The sequence below is a fragment of the Spermophilus citellus genome (assembly GCF_964194105.1).
Source record: "Spermophilus citellus genome assembly, chromosome: 1".
NCBI lineage: Eukaryota > Metazoa > Chordata > Mammalia > Rodentia > Sciuridae > Spermophilus > Spermophilus citellus.
Genome location: NC_138182.1, coordinates 197,416,006 through 197,431,302, shown reverse-complemented (window position 1 = coordinate 197,431,302; position 15,297 = coordinate 197,416,006). Strand labels below are relative to the sequence as shown.

At 36.7% G+C, this 15,297-nt stretch overlaps 1 protein-coding gene across 1 annotated transcript in view; it reads right to left on the bottom strand.

Moving 5' to 3' along the window:
* Window positions 1-956: 956 nt before the first annotated feature.
* FBXL17 (F-box and leucine rich repeat protein 17) overlaps window positions 957-15,297 on the bottom strand; it is a 497,231-nt gene continuing 482,890 nt past the window's right edge. The window contains exon 9 of the mRNA XM_081298229.1: window positions 957-3,819. Within this exon, the coding sequence (XP_081154355.1) occupies window positions 3,679-3,819 (141 nt within the window). The 3' untranslated portion in view covers window positions 957-3,678. The remainder of the gene's footprint in view (window positions 3,820-15,297) is intronic.

Below are 15,297 nucleotides of genomic sequence, written 5' to 3'. Positions count from 1 at the left end.
AAGTAGTTTAAAATATTTTAATAAACATTTTTAGATATTACGTAGCAGAAAATCTTTCATGGTTTCTATTCCATGAATAATACCAGAAATAGAAGGTCTGCATTTAAATATTTACTTGCTGAAAAAATTTAGGGCAAGATGTCTCTAGCACATCTGGTGCTTCCTACAAGTCCAATTTTTTTAGTAGGCCATAGCCAGATGCCTATTTTTCTAAATAAAGTTTTATTGGAATACAACCATACCCATCCCTGTTTTTTCCCTAGAAGCTTTTTCTATCTGCTTTCCCTACACAACATGTCCTCCTATTAAACTGAGGTTCTTCAAGAAAGGGCCCTGAACTGCCATTCTGTCCCACTCCTGAATGCTTTTGTACATATTTCCTTCTTTTCTGGGTTGCCTGTTCTTCCTTTCCATCAGAAGTTTATTGGATTTGTTACTCCTTTACCCTTTATTGAAAACTCTTCTGCACAGCTCTCCTTTCCCAAAGCTGCTGCTTGGTCCTTGGTGTGCTCCTCAGAATTATGTCCATTATTACAACTGCCATGCTCCATTCTCATTGTTAGTTTTCCAGAATGCCTCCCTGTTAGGAGGGTGGGAATAAGTGTCCTTTATCTTTAAATCCCCAGTGCTTGGCACGTGTTTGTTATTCAATAAATGTTTTATTTATTTATTTGCTTTTGAAAAATTGAATTAATGGCTAAGTAAATGAGTTGACTATTTAGGGAATGGGATTTTAAACAATTCTCTGTTTAAGCCCTCATGGTTTTAATCTTATCTCAATAATCATGACTAAATTAGAATCTCCTCAATCCAATCTTGTTTATTATTCTGGGTTAGTCAAACCTATATAACTCTGTAGTGAAACACACAAGGACACAGATTACTGCATGCATCATACCCAACCAGCAACAGGGAGGCCATTTATTGTCTTCTAAAATAAAACAAAAGGCATAGTGCTTTGTTTCTCTTTTATTGCAACCCATTGCAAGGTCAAAAGATTCACGGAAATATAGAAACTACAAACCGGGTGAATTTTCTTTATCCACTCAAAAAGACATTAAAGACAAAGGACCAGAATTTTCCACTACAGCAATATATTTCATAGGCTTTATTCTGAAAATACTGTTGACATTTTGGAGAGGATAAAAAGCCCTGCATTAAACGTGTTCACATATATGGATGACATTCTAAGCAAAAAAAGAAACTATATTGCCTAGAAAAATTATTTTAAGCCTCATTTCAAAGCATCTAATGAGAACACATTCAACAACCATCACAGGATCACTTGAGGTGATGCTTTTTCTGGCTGTTTTTTTTTTTTTTCTTTTTGAGATTAATGCTTTGAGGCTGGATATGTTATTTCTACAGATTTCTACAATGTACCAAGGCTGTTTTCCAGGTTATGTTGTATCAGGCTTTTGGATTAGTCAACATTTTAAAGAATAAGTGCAGTCCCCCAGTACCCCCCTCCCCCCACCAAGCTAAAGCATGTTATAGTGCCGTACTTTAGATTCAAACAATTTAACATTAAAAAAAAATCAATTATACACTCTGAAACCATTTGACAACCAAACTGTAACACTCCAAATGTTATTACAACTTTGAACTGAAATTGTACCATCTATATCATAGATGGTTCTCCCTTCTTTTGTCCTTTTTAAAAACTATTTAAAATATAGTGTGACATATATAAAAATTAAACTTTTGTTTATTCACTCAAGCTACTATTACTATACATACTGTCTTATAAATTAGTTTTGGGTTAAAAATTAGTTAAAATATTGTGAAATAAGATTTTTCAGTGGTGGAAAAATGGATATGGAAATGATACAGTTCAATGTGTAAGAAGAAATACAGTTTATTAATGGTAAACATCTTTTTCTTATGAAAATTTTACTCCCTTCAAATTAAATTACTAACCCATTTAGCTATGGGAAAATATTCTTGGTGCTTATTGACTAGATTTTCTTAACTGATTGGGATTAAAACAAAAAATGCCACATCAGAAACATGTTGACATAATCAAAGGAAACAGTTGTTTACAAAAAGGAGTCGTTATAAATACATGAATGACATTCAAATATAAGGCTATCTTTTGTTTCTTACAGCTAGTATCACTTTAGTAATATGGAATTTATAGGAAATGAACTCAAACCTCAGTATATCTGTTAAAGATCAAATAACAGTTATGTCCACATCAGGGAAGAATAAATAGCAAATTCACAAGTCAGGGTTTTGCTTCTAGTTCTACTGAGAAAGATAATCACTCTTTAGCTTAAAAAGGCTCCCTGCTGTCTTGATTATAAATCTAGACATAGGAAAGGTTATTTGAGCCTAAGTCCCTACAATGAATTAATTGTAAAGATGTGTGAAATCAAGACATATATTCATTTACTGATAGGTACTGTCTTAACTGAAAGCTGGCAATCTTTAATTAAACAAAAATACTTATTTCTGGCAAGTGTAAACAGAATCTTAATGAACAGATTTTCTAATTTTTTTCTTTTTAACTCTTACATTAGCTTGCAATAGATCTTTGCAGTAGCATAAGAACTATTCAAAAAATGACATGCACATATCCAAAAAATCTGTTCTAAAACCCAAAGCAAAAGAAAAAAAAAATTCAGTAGGAAGATTGTCTACTTGTATCTCACTCATTAATCTTCTATTAATGTGACTACCCCCAAATTTCAGAAAAATGCTTTCATAATTACCAAAATTAACAAAATAATGAAATGATCTGTAGATTTTTAATAACTGCTCACCATTAATTACACTGGTGGCTTCAATGTGGATAATGCTAAGATTAGCTCCAAATATCACTAAAATATATCCTGACCAGTTACAATCCACAACATAAAAGCTAACACAATGTTAATGCAAAACCAAGTAAAATATTTAGTACTCAACAGAATGCATTTGTAGAATAATGAATAATTAACTTCTATGAGCTGGCCAGGGGAGTTCAGATTGTTGCCTCCATATAAAAAATTTACAAAAGGCTTTATTCTCTCTAGTCTCTAAGTCGCCCACCAGATAGCAAGTTGACCACCTGTGGACACAATGAGTTAGGGAGAGTCACACAGGATGACATGCTCCCCAGTGGCCTGGATGAAGGCCACTCTGTCAGGAAATGATTTACAAAGAAACCACCCGAGTGTGTGTGTGTGTGTGTGTGTGTGTGTGTGTGTGTGTGTGTGTTTACCCACTTGTAGGGGTACATGAAAGTTGCAGGTAACTTAGTATGTATATATGTGTGGGGAATTTTGAAGAGTACTGGTTTCTAGGCTTCTAATTAGTGCAATATCACTTCTGTTCTGGTTTCACCAGTAGAAGCACACATTCTACACCATCAAAAAAGAAACTTGTCTTTTGGGATCTCCAAAAGTGGCAGAAATATATTGAAACAAAGAGTTATTTTATTTTATTTTATTTTTAAGAGAAATAAGCCTTTGAACATAAAAACTAAAAGGTTTGTGGCTTTCATAATCTTCAATTTTTAAGAAAAAAAGCCAGCCCACCTGGGAACAGATAATGTGCGCTTACACTATGCAGTAGGCAAACAAGACATGAATATACACACTCCTGCACGCACGCTGACAGGTGACAGTCAACACCTTTCCAGGAGATCACTGCCCTGCTGAATGATCCAAGTGGACCTATGCATGGGCAGGAGTGTTAGGAGGAGGCAGCAGACATGTTGGGGGTCCAGCCCATCTGGTAGGCTCTCTCCAAGGTCCTCTTGCAGTCCTGCAGGACAGTGCTGAATGTGATGTGGGGGTACTGTTGCACCAGTTGTTCCACTGTCACTTCATTGACCTGCAACCCAAGAAGCACACCATTATTCACAGGGACCACCAATACCATGCAGCTGTCCATGCTCACTGGCACACTGTGGCCTTCTGATGGCATGACAACCCTCTACTTGTTTCTTCTTAGAAATGTGGGAAACTGTTTTGTGAGAAGACAGGCTTTTCTTTTGTCTCACCTCTCTGATTTCTCATTGCTATCCTTACCCTCACACATTTTTTCTTTTCATTTTTTTGCAGTACTGAACTAGGGCCTTGAGCATACTAGGCAAGTGCACTACTACTGAGCTATACCCCAACCCATGGATCCTTTTTTCAAGACATAATCTCAAAAAATCAAATGTGTTTTCTAGAAGCACAAACAATTGTGATTTTGTCAAGATCTTAATAATGTCCATTGAAAATCTAGTGCTTGAGAGGTAAGGGAATAATAAGATAGCATTCTAATGCACATTGACATCCTTTTTAGGACAAATACTGTACAAAGTGGGAAAGGATACACAGGATTCTAGATCGAAGTGCTAGGGAAAATGTTTATTTTTCTTCCCTTTAAATGTTAAGGCATTACAAACTTCAAGTCCCTTTGTGAAAAGGGCTGAAATGTGAGGAATCAATAATTAAAACATACATGGCTGGCAGGTCAGGGATGGCCCCACTAGACCTTAACCATCAAAGATACCACCTTGATTCTTGATTAGACAAGGCAATCAGACAGGCCTAATTAAAACTAACACCTTTACAATTGCTGTGCTGTGAAGGGATTAATTTGTCAATTATTTTTAAGCTGATTGCAGTTCATATCACAGAAGTAGACAGCTTCCTTCATCCTTTAGATAAATAAATGATTAACCTAAGAACCACAACTTTTAGTAGCTTTATTTAAAATCTTTATTGAACACTTGGGCATTTTCAGATATATCAATATTTCACTTACACTAAGTAAGCTATATTAAGTGAGTCTAAAAGAAGGCTCTTGTAATACATGTTTTTGAGAATCCCCCTTGATGTCCATTATTTAAAAGGATCAGGACCACCAGGAAAAACCTGAAACAACATCAAACCCTTACTGTTTGCTTTGAAAACCTGATCAGAAATATGATGATCATGAAGTTAGTTGTCTGTACTTTTCTGAAATAACAGTTGTCTGTACTTTTCTGGGTGATCTGGAAAAATATGTTCCATGTTATTGTTTTTAATATTGAGAACTAATATTATAGCCTTGTGCTTAATGATACTTAATCTCTGTTGGGACAATTCTCTGTTCAAGACTTGCTTGTTGGAATCCTGCTTTCACTTTACTTCTTTAACATTTGATTTCTTTGATGGTAAAAACAGGATAAAAGTACTTATGACAAAGTCAAATGTTCTCTCTTATATGGGGATGATCACACACAACAAGGTGGTGGGGAGGGGAAGAACAGAAGCTCAGTGGAAAGGGGAATGAAGGGAAGGGACGGGGGAGAGGAATAGGAAAAATATTAGAATGAATCAGATATAACTTTCCTACGTACATATATGAATACACCACAGTGTATCTTTATAGTATGTACAACCATAAGAATGAGATTCTAAGTAGAATAAATTATACTCTATGTATGTATGATATGCCAAAATATACACTACTGTCATGTATATCTAAAAAGAACAAATAATAATAATAATGATGATGATAATAAATAAATAAATAAATAAATGTAATAATTGTAGCTAACATAAAGAGTCCCCTAAGTGGTAGCTCTTACTATTGCAGCAGGCACTCAATACATGGTTACTAAATGCGAGTTAGTTAATAATATGGTAGGGCAACCTATGCTCTATAGTGCTAATAAATATTGTTTTACCTATGAGATATTTCAGAACTAAACCTTGATAACTTTGATTGTAATATTCAAAATAAAATAATCATGGGGAGAAAAGTAATCTTTAGTACATATTTTATATACAAGAAGAATCTATTCCATTAAAATGTTTTTTACAGGAGATGGAGCGCTTTTTTTGTGTGTGTGTGTGTGTGTATGTGTGTGTGGTGCTAGGGATTGAACCCAGGGCCTTGTGCATGTGAGGCAAGCACTCTACAACTGAGCTATATCCCCAGCCTCAGAACTTATTTTAATTTCATAGTCCAGGTTTAAAATATTCACTGTTAGAAAATTCTCCCTTTCCTTTAACTGTGGTTCACTACAGTTTGGTTACCTTTCTTCCTCCCACCACAAACCCAGAATGATGCAAGTTTTACTGAACGAAAGGTGAAGGCATTTGGTCAGAGAACCTTCAGAAAATCTGCATTGCACTGCAAAAGAAGGATATGTCGTCTAAACACTTAGCATTCAAGGAACCTATTAAATAAAAAATAGATGAGAAAAGAATAGAGAAGAAAAAACATTTAAACCTACTATAAATACACAGGAACTATTTTCTATGGTACATTTTTTTCCTAATTACACATGGGTCTGTACAAAGTTTTGTATGTAGGGTTGACAGGCAATTTATTTTGGAGAGCCAATTTTTAAAAACAGAAAATATCTCTGTGATAACTGTTTCCTAGGAAAAGGCATATAATTCACCTTAAACAAACCTGATATGTGAAGATATGGATTTATGGAGTATATAAATTGGGGATAATTTTTCACCTTAGTAAAAATTTTCATGGTAGGGTTAATTTATTTTGTCAGCTCCCCTAATATATTTTATATATCCTTTGATTTATCCACATTCAATTTATTTATTTCTGTTGCATAAAGGAAGGTACATCTGTAGTTGAGAACAGAGATGATGCTATGTTAATTCTCTGACTTTCACAGGTATGGCTAAGAAAAAACAAGTTGGTTTCTTGTAACTGTATGAGAAAAAAAATGGTACCAGTAGTCCTCTGTGAATATAATGTGTCTTCTAATTCTAAGCAGTCCTTTAGCTAACTGTGCTCTGTAAATTCTATAAAACAACACAGAAGGGAAGATGCAAATATTCCATTTTAGAGCTTTGTTGGGTAGGGATTATTCAGGGAAACACATATTCTCACACTAGGGAAAGTTCTATCCTTTACATACAATGTCCCCTGGTGATATAGCAGGACAAATTTTATATTAAAGTTATGTTCATTTACTTCTCAGAAGTACAAATCATGTTCATCTCCTCTTTGTATGGACCCCATAAGTGTTTCGGTGCTGTAGAGGAGTTCAGTGAAAGACACCAGGAATGTTCATTTTAAATCCTACAGTCACACACAGATTTCCAGAGATTTTTGTCATGCGCAATTCCGCTTGCTGGAATAAAGAGGATCGTTCTTTTTCCAACTCATAAAATGTATGCAATATAAAAAAGGGACCATGGAGATAAAGGTGTTTTTTTTCCAGAATTTCCCCATGATTCCTGGTTTTCTGTATTCGGTTTTCCCCCTCTTGCTGAAAACTATCAATGGCAATTCCTACATTATACATGATATGTGAAAAATGCATAGTATCTTCCTAAAGAAATATGCAGCAGTGTCATTTGAAGAAATTACTGTGATTAAAGGGGGGGGGGAAGCATGTACCATAGGTGTTTTAAAAAAATATATGAAAGATTGGATTTTATAGTTCTCTCTAAAGACTGCATAACCATAATTTAAATTTTCAAAATTATTATAACTCTTTTTAAGGTAGTAGCAATTTGTCTGGTATTTTAATCTATTTTGAGTTAACATCTATTAGCACTTTTTGAAAATGTGAGGCAAATTGCTATGCTAATTAAGGTAAATCACACCATAATTTCATTATATTGCTGCCGCTGCTGCTGCTATGGAAGGGTGAAGAGAGAACCCTGAGAGTTTGGGAGATTTAATTTAACCAATTTATCTAGACCATCATAGTTCCCTCTGTTCCTTATCAGTATTTTCTCCAAAAAGCTCCAGGTAAGTAGAAGCCTAGGCTGAAATTATTTTCTTAATCATACCTGTTTTTCAAAAAATACAATTTCTGGTACAATTTGCTGAATAAATCATTTACTTTGTGATTCTTATTCCCTCTTTAATTCATGTTATATAACAGGACATGTTTCTTGTTAGGAGAAGAAATATGACATCTGAATACATTAGGTCACAGTTAAGAATAAACCATTTAAAGTCACTTATTCTTTAATGGAGGAAGTTTTCCTACAAAAAGTGAACACTGTTTAAAATTCCAACAAAATACATTATTCCCAGAGTGGGGCTGTAGCTCAGTGGTAGAGCACCTGCCTTACACGTGTGAGGCACTGGGTTCAATCCTCAGCAACACATAAAAATAAATAAATAAATAAAGACATTGTGTCCATCTACAACTAAAAAAAAATATTTTAAAAAATGCATTGTTCCCAGATAGCTAAGTTCCTTAGCAACAAAGAGTATTTTAGTTGTCTCTTTGTTTTCAGTCCTACACACACTGATAAATTCTTACCCCATTAGAATATGAGTTCCATGAGACAGAAATTTCTGTTGTTTTGTTCGTTGCCAAATCCCTAGTATTCAGAGCACACCTAGCATAGAGTATATACTCAATAAATATCTCCTGGATAAATTAATATAGGAGTTGCTTAATGAATATGTATTATGTGAAAAAGCAATACTAATATATCCGAAATTCTAGAGATAAATTCATCTTGTTCCTATATTATGCCAGCCACAGTAGTAGCAGCTTAAAAAGTCTTGACATGGCAACCCCAAATTCCTCAATTCTTTGAAATTCATACCATAGTGATTCTTTGGGCTGTTATCTTTTCTGTCTGATATCACTGGGTATTTCTTTTTAGATGCACCTTTTCTGGAGCTTTCAGTAATTTCTCACAGGAGAATGAAGTAGGTCATGATGGTGGTTGAGCAATTTTTGCTGGTTTGGTGTCCCTCAGGTTAGTACTCAAGAGATGACTAAGCTATACTTTGGATTCATTGATGGTGATCCTCCTTGTTGGAAATCAATAACACTTACAGACATTCTAGTGATACTAGATGTGAGCAGGATTCCAAAACTTTGCACAAATACCCACACAGTTCAGAGGACTTGATACTTTAGTTTGCACCATCAGCAGTCGGCTCAGGGTGGTAGACCTGAGAGGCTGACAGAAAACTTGGAAAATTTTGTGACATTTAAGGTTCCTTTGGATATCAAAGTTATCTGGTAGCAGAGAGGGAACGGACTTAGTCCAGAGGTCTTCTGACTCAAAGCAATGTTATTTCTGCTGATTTCTTGGGCTTCAGAAGTCTTTACCTCTACCTGGGAGCAAATGGAAATTAGAGGGGCTTTCTTTTTCTGGTTGGTTCTACTTGTCACAGTGGTGTTTGGCATATGGTACTCTGAGGAACATGCAATAGATTATTATTTCCAGCCCATAATACCCCACATTCCAGTGATAAACACATAATATTAGAGTTTTATGTGACAGGAAGTAGTCAAACTCTCTTCTTTGGCATGGTTTATTTTGGCAAAATACTTGAAAAGTTTTGTTAACTTTTTACCCTAAGGAGCAATAAGGCAAAATAAGTGTATATCCCCATTTCATTAAGGATGGAGGAGGATGGGAGGAAATTATACTCAGTGAGCATCTACTATTTCCCAGCACCTGGACATTAATCATAATATAGATGAACCATGGCTCAGACAGAATTGGTATTTCATATACAGCCACACAACTCGTAATAAATGGGTTTGAAATCAGGACTCCAGCACACAGTGCTTTCTATATTGAACAACACTTTCCTGACACCTCAGTAACATAGTGAGGTATAGAAAGTGTCAGACTGGGGCCTACCCACCTACCCAGCAAAATGTTCATGACATTCATTTGTAGCTTTAAAAATAAAATGACTGTAGTTGGCAGGTGTGCATGTGCGACTCCCCCTTCCCCACAAGTCTTTGACAGTCTTTTCAAAATGTCTTCTCCATGGGCATGTAGAAGATAATGGAGACCACTTGGCCTGCAGAATATACTGTTGTAGAGCTGTGGTTGAATGAATCTTTGAAGCCTAATAGATATATGATGAAGCTGCAAGACTAAAAAGAGAACTTTTGACAGGGACAACTACAACTATGGTAGAAACTGGCATTGCTTTCCTTCCATCTCTCTCCTGAACAAGTTTTCCCCTGTTCCAGAGGTAGACTGTTCAGTGGATTCCCTCTTGAAGCTTATATTCCAGCAGGGACAATGGACATCATCAAAGAGAAGTGCTTTTAGGGAAATGCAAGTTGCTGTGGAAGGAAGCCGATAGCTAGTACCTGATGCTCTCCCAGAGTGTTGAAAAGGGCTTTCCAAAAGAAATATGTAAGTGGACTTCTGAAGAACAAGCAGGAAATCAGTTTGTGTATCATGTCATTAAATACATACATATAATGCAGAAAAGAAACCAGCTAATGAGCTAGTACTGAACAACTAATCATCCTTTACTTTGTAAACTATGCAATGTGTCTCTTGCCTCATCCAACAAACTGAAGAGTGTAACTGAAGTTATGTTCTTGTTTTAAATAGCTCTGCTTTGAGGAGGGGATGGGAAAAGAAAATGAATCTGTGTGCAGGTGGGAAAAGTAAGGTGTCCACAGTGCATCTGTGAGGTTTTACAAATAGCACACTCAGCTCTTGCCTTCTAATTCGGGTCTCTGGCCCTCACACTGGTCTGTCACTCTTCACAGACTCCCTGGGCAATATCACTCACTGCTAGCAGCCCCAGGGGCTGACTCCTGGCGGCCTAGAGGCAGACTCTTGTCTCTGGAGCAACATGCCTCCAGAGTCTGCTTCTCTGAGTTATGTGGCTCTCTGCGAAACTGTACTGGATATCCATGGAACCTGGTACTTACCAAGTGCCAGCAGTGTTTGTGGATAATGCATATTCAAATAAACCCCACTGCTCTTTCAACTACTGCCCACAGGCTCCAAGTTAGGCACACATTGAGAAGGATAAAATAAGAATAATGCAAAGCTTAGTACCACCTCAAATTTTCATGTAAAGGAGATGGGTCATCGAAGTGCAGTTTCAAATATTTTAAGTGGAACACTAAGAAAAGAATAAAAGACCCAATGATACATTGATTTTTCCAGGACCCTCCCCAGCCAACATGCACCATCCCTCTGTGGTCTGCAGAGTTTTATGGTTTTATTTACCTCCGTCTTTAGCAGGACTTCTCTTGTCCGTGACTGGATGACCTGACATTCTACTCAGGTTTCCCTTTGGTTAGAGCAGGAAAGTGGAATCTGCCACCATTTGTACAGTCTCTCATTTCTTTCCCTTCAGTAGCAAGGTGAAACTTCCCCGAATAGCACCCTATTCCCTTTCTTTTGTTTATAAACAACTTCACATTCCCTTCCTTTCCTCTTCCTTTCTTAAACCAATACCTTCTGCCAGGAACCCCACAGTGATTAATCTATAACCAATATGGATGCATGTTTAGCGGTATGGGATGAATTGAATTGTGTCCACAATCCAGAGTACAAACAAGGATGCAGTGGTTGTAATCCCACCTGCTCATTAGAATCAGCTGGGAGTATTTTTCATCAACCCCCACCTCCATGCTCAGGGTATATTCCAGACCATAATGATATCACAATCTTGGTAGAGAGGGACCTAGAAATTGGTATTTTTAAAGCTCCCAGAAGATTCAATTGTGCAGTTCAGGTTGAGACCTATGGGTCTAAAGCTGACTGAAATGATCACAAAGGGCACAGGTGATTCCTGCCCTTGGGAATCTGAAGGTAAGACCTAAATTAAGATTATTAAATAGAAGTGCCCACCTACTTCTCATATGCCCTCTATATTAAACCTAGTCCATAGTTCTGGAGAAAATAAATAGGTGCCTTTTTTTCCCCAAATATTTATCACTGCTTGAAACAAAAGATGTTTTTCTTTGAATGAGGGAAAATCAGATTGGTTTCTTTTCAGTCAGCATCTGGTCTCTAGTTTAGCTCAGCCAAAGAAGGCTGCCACCCAATCTTCCCAAAAGCTGAAGGAATGAAAGATTCCTCTAAGCACAGTTTTCATATGGACCTAGTTCTTCCTCAAAGGACTACTCATGATGTGGACGGAAAGGGTACTCATGAATGAGCATTTAATACAATTTTAAGAAGAAAAACTGAGTATATCATTGAAACCTAAAAGCCACCCACTGAATATGGGAGTCAGCTGATTATAAAATACCCATAATGCAGTATGCCTCACTCATGAACCTCATATTAGTACCTCAGGTATATAAGGATGTATTTTTTAAACATAGAGGTAAGAAATATTACTCTTGGGTGGCAAAAAAGAACTCATCTAAAAATCCCAAAACATAGAAAAAGACAGATACAGAGAGTGCAATGAACCTGACAGAGGCAGGCTCATAAATTCAGTCAACTTTGTCAAATGCAGTCATTTCATTTCAGAATCTGCAATGATTGAAAGTGCTATGCTCTGTCAATATCACAACAGGCCTGGCTTCATGCTGTCTCTTTTTCATGAAATGTAGGTTGCCTGTTAACACTAGCACTGCTTCTATTCACTTGAATTGGCACAGTGAGAAAGCAGCAAAGAACCTGGGAGGATGGGGATCATAGAAACGCCTGCAGTGTTAAGTGAGAATTGGGGCTTGCTAACCTGAAGCCTCTAATTAGAGATTAGTGTGACAGGAAGTCCAACAACCAGACTGTCAGAGAAAAAAAAAATTAGTGATGTTTTCATCCCCTGTATCACCAAGCAATCCTCCACCAAGAAGGATGTTTCAAGCCAAGTACAAGCTCCAGGTACATGGTCTTGCATTGGTTATTCTGAGCCGCAAATTGCTGGTCATGGACTTGATCCATTGCTCAAATCTGTATATTTGCACATGCTGTGCAGATGAGAACCAAAACAGAGGTATATGGGACACCAGGATGGAAAAAGTCACTTAAGAGAGTCATCTACAGTGCTTTAAATGCTTCAGTAAAAGAGCAACTATTTGAAAAAAACCTGGGCCCTAATAAGATAATTAATGTAGTCGCTGAGTGGTAAGTGCAATGTATTTATGGAACACATCTGGGTGTTTCTAAATTAAACTCTTAAGCTGAAAAACATAATTGAAGAGGAAAACTCTCTGAACTAAAATATGTTTTCTTTTGTGCCTAATGGCTGTCTTGATTTCAGTTTTTATTTTCTTACATAAAGGCTAGGGTAGTGGTAATCACCAAGTGGGCACCTGATGAAAAAATATCTTTCTAAAATTGCAGTTTCCATCCAGTAGAATTTATGGATTTGACCTGTTTCCTGAAACAAATTTATTATCAGCAAAAGTTTATTCTGTATGAATGTGACCAGGAAACCTGTAGATTAAAGAACCTGAAAATAAGAAATATTTTTTTGGTTCTCAGAAGAGGAACTGTACACAAATCAGAATGTTCCAATGTTGCACTCTAAAGGATGCCAACCAGACAGCAGAGGCCTGAGCTTTGTCTGTCCTGGGTCCCAGGTGCTTTCAGCCATCCTCAGAATTCCCAGCAGTAGCAAACTCATATTAGCTCCAAGGTGGAACCCTTCTTATTTATTTTCTTCCATCCAGCTGCTTTTTATAATATATCATATTATTAAAAGGTAGTGGGATATATTGATATTCAAACTTGCTTCTAGCTATCAATACTTTCCCAAATCAAAATGTAGATTTCAAATAAAGCAATAAAAGGAGGGACACTCTGGTTAAAGAGACTGCAAATGAAAAACACATTTAATCCCTCCCTCCCTCCCTCCCTCCATCCACTCATCCAATACTTATATATCTAGCAACAAATATGTGCCAGCCACTGCTGTAGGTACTGGTAAAATAACATAGAACACTTCCATTCTAATGAAAAGACTGATAGGGATGAGAAAGGTAAAAATTAATTACCAAAACAAGTAAGAGCTAACGTTGATTTCCTACCTCATATGAGGACATTTACACAAATTAACTCATCTCTCTCAGTAACCTATGAGATAAGTCCATTTTACAGCGGCAGGGTGGAGACACAGAGAAGCAGAGTGGAGAGAGGGCCTACAAAGGAGAGAGTGGATGCCATATAGATGCGCTGCCAACAGATGGAGCAAGCTGGGTTCAGAGATAGCTACTACATTTGGTGACACAGAGGGCACTGGTGACTTTTAAAAGAGCAGCATAGTGTCAGGGTGAGGATGGAAACAGATTATAATGAGCAGTGAGAAAGTGAGGAAAACTGTTTCTAGACAATCTTTTTCAGAAATTTAATAATCAGGTGGCAGAAAAAAAGAACTGTAGAGGAGTAGAGCCGAAAGCTGATTCAAGATCAAAGTGAGGATCTTTGTTCAGACTAAACCTAATTTTAAATGTCCCCTTTAGAAAAATAATTTGCAATTTCACAGTATTCTAGTTGTCTGTTTGCTTGTCTGTCTTCCCCAGGAGGCCCAGGATCCATGGGGTAGGAACTACATCTTGTTCACTGTTTTTCCTGACCTGTCACCTGTCACAGTGACTGAAGCAGAGTAAGTCACTCAATAGGTATTTACTGAATAAATGAATAAAATATATTATAACAGTAAGGGGAGAAAGTCTGGAGTTTCCTCTGAAACACTACTTACAAACAGAAACAGCATTTTCTCTGGGTGCAGCATGGTAGGGCCTGACACCTGCTGCTGAATGCCAGGGTCTCACTGCAGGCGGAGCTGTTTCCCCATCCTCCTGCAGAAACCCCTCAGTCTCTTGGACCACTGTAGGACACACATGTTTCTACTTGGTCTGTTGTTTGGGACTTCGGGGATCTGATCTCAGTTCTGTTAAGGAATCTTTTCTATTTCTAAATTTAAAAATTAATATATTAGAACCTAATTCGTTCATATTATTATAAAGCCAAATCAAAGCTCAAAGGAGATTATTTACTGCAAAGCAATGATGCTTCAGGGTACCTTCAGGCAAATTCCAACATAGTATTCTACCCATCCTACAGTATTCAGGAAACAGTAGGTTTTCCTCTTCCCTCCTTTTTAAAACAAACCTAGCGATTTCATTATACATCAAACCCATCCCATAGCAGAGGTGAGCAAAACACAAGCACCTGTTTGCAATCCATTCTCTTACAAGTTTTACACAGATGTCAGTTTTCCTGAAGAAACAAACAAATCAAGTCTTAGCCTGGACACTGGTCATTTGACATGGCAAGTCTTTTTTAAAAAAATCTATTATTTTTTAAGAATTGCTGCCTGAGTTTCAGGAGGCTAGTTTTTCTTTCTAAGATCTTAATGTAAATTGATATTCATGGCTAGAATATTATGACTCTGCTAAGGATAGGTGGCTGTTCATATATTAGACAAATGATTCCATGGAAGGTATGTATACAAAATAATAATAACAATAATAATGGTAATAAAAGTTAACCTTTATTGAGTGCTTACAATGTGTCTGACTTTGGGCTAAGTTCTTTATTGGAAAATTTATTTAATCTTGTAATAACTCTCTGGCATAAATGTTATTAGCATCCCCATTTTTCAGTTGACTCTCAGATGAAACTGACTGAGGCTTTTAAAGATTAAGAT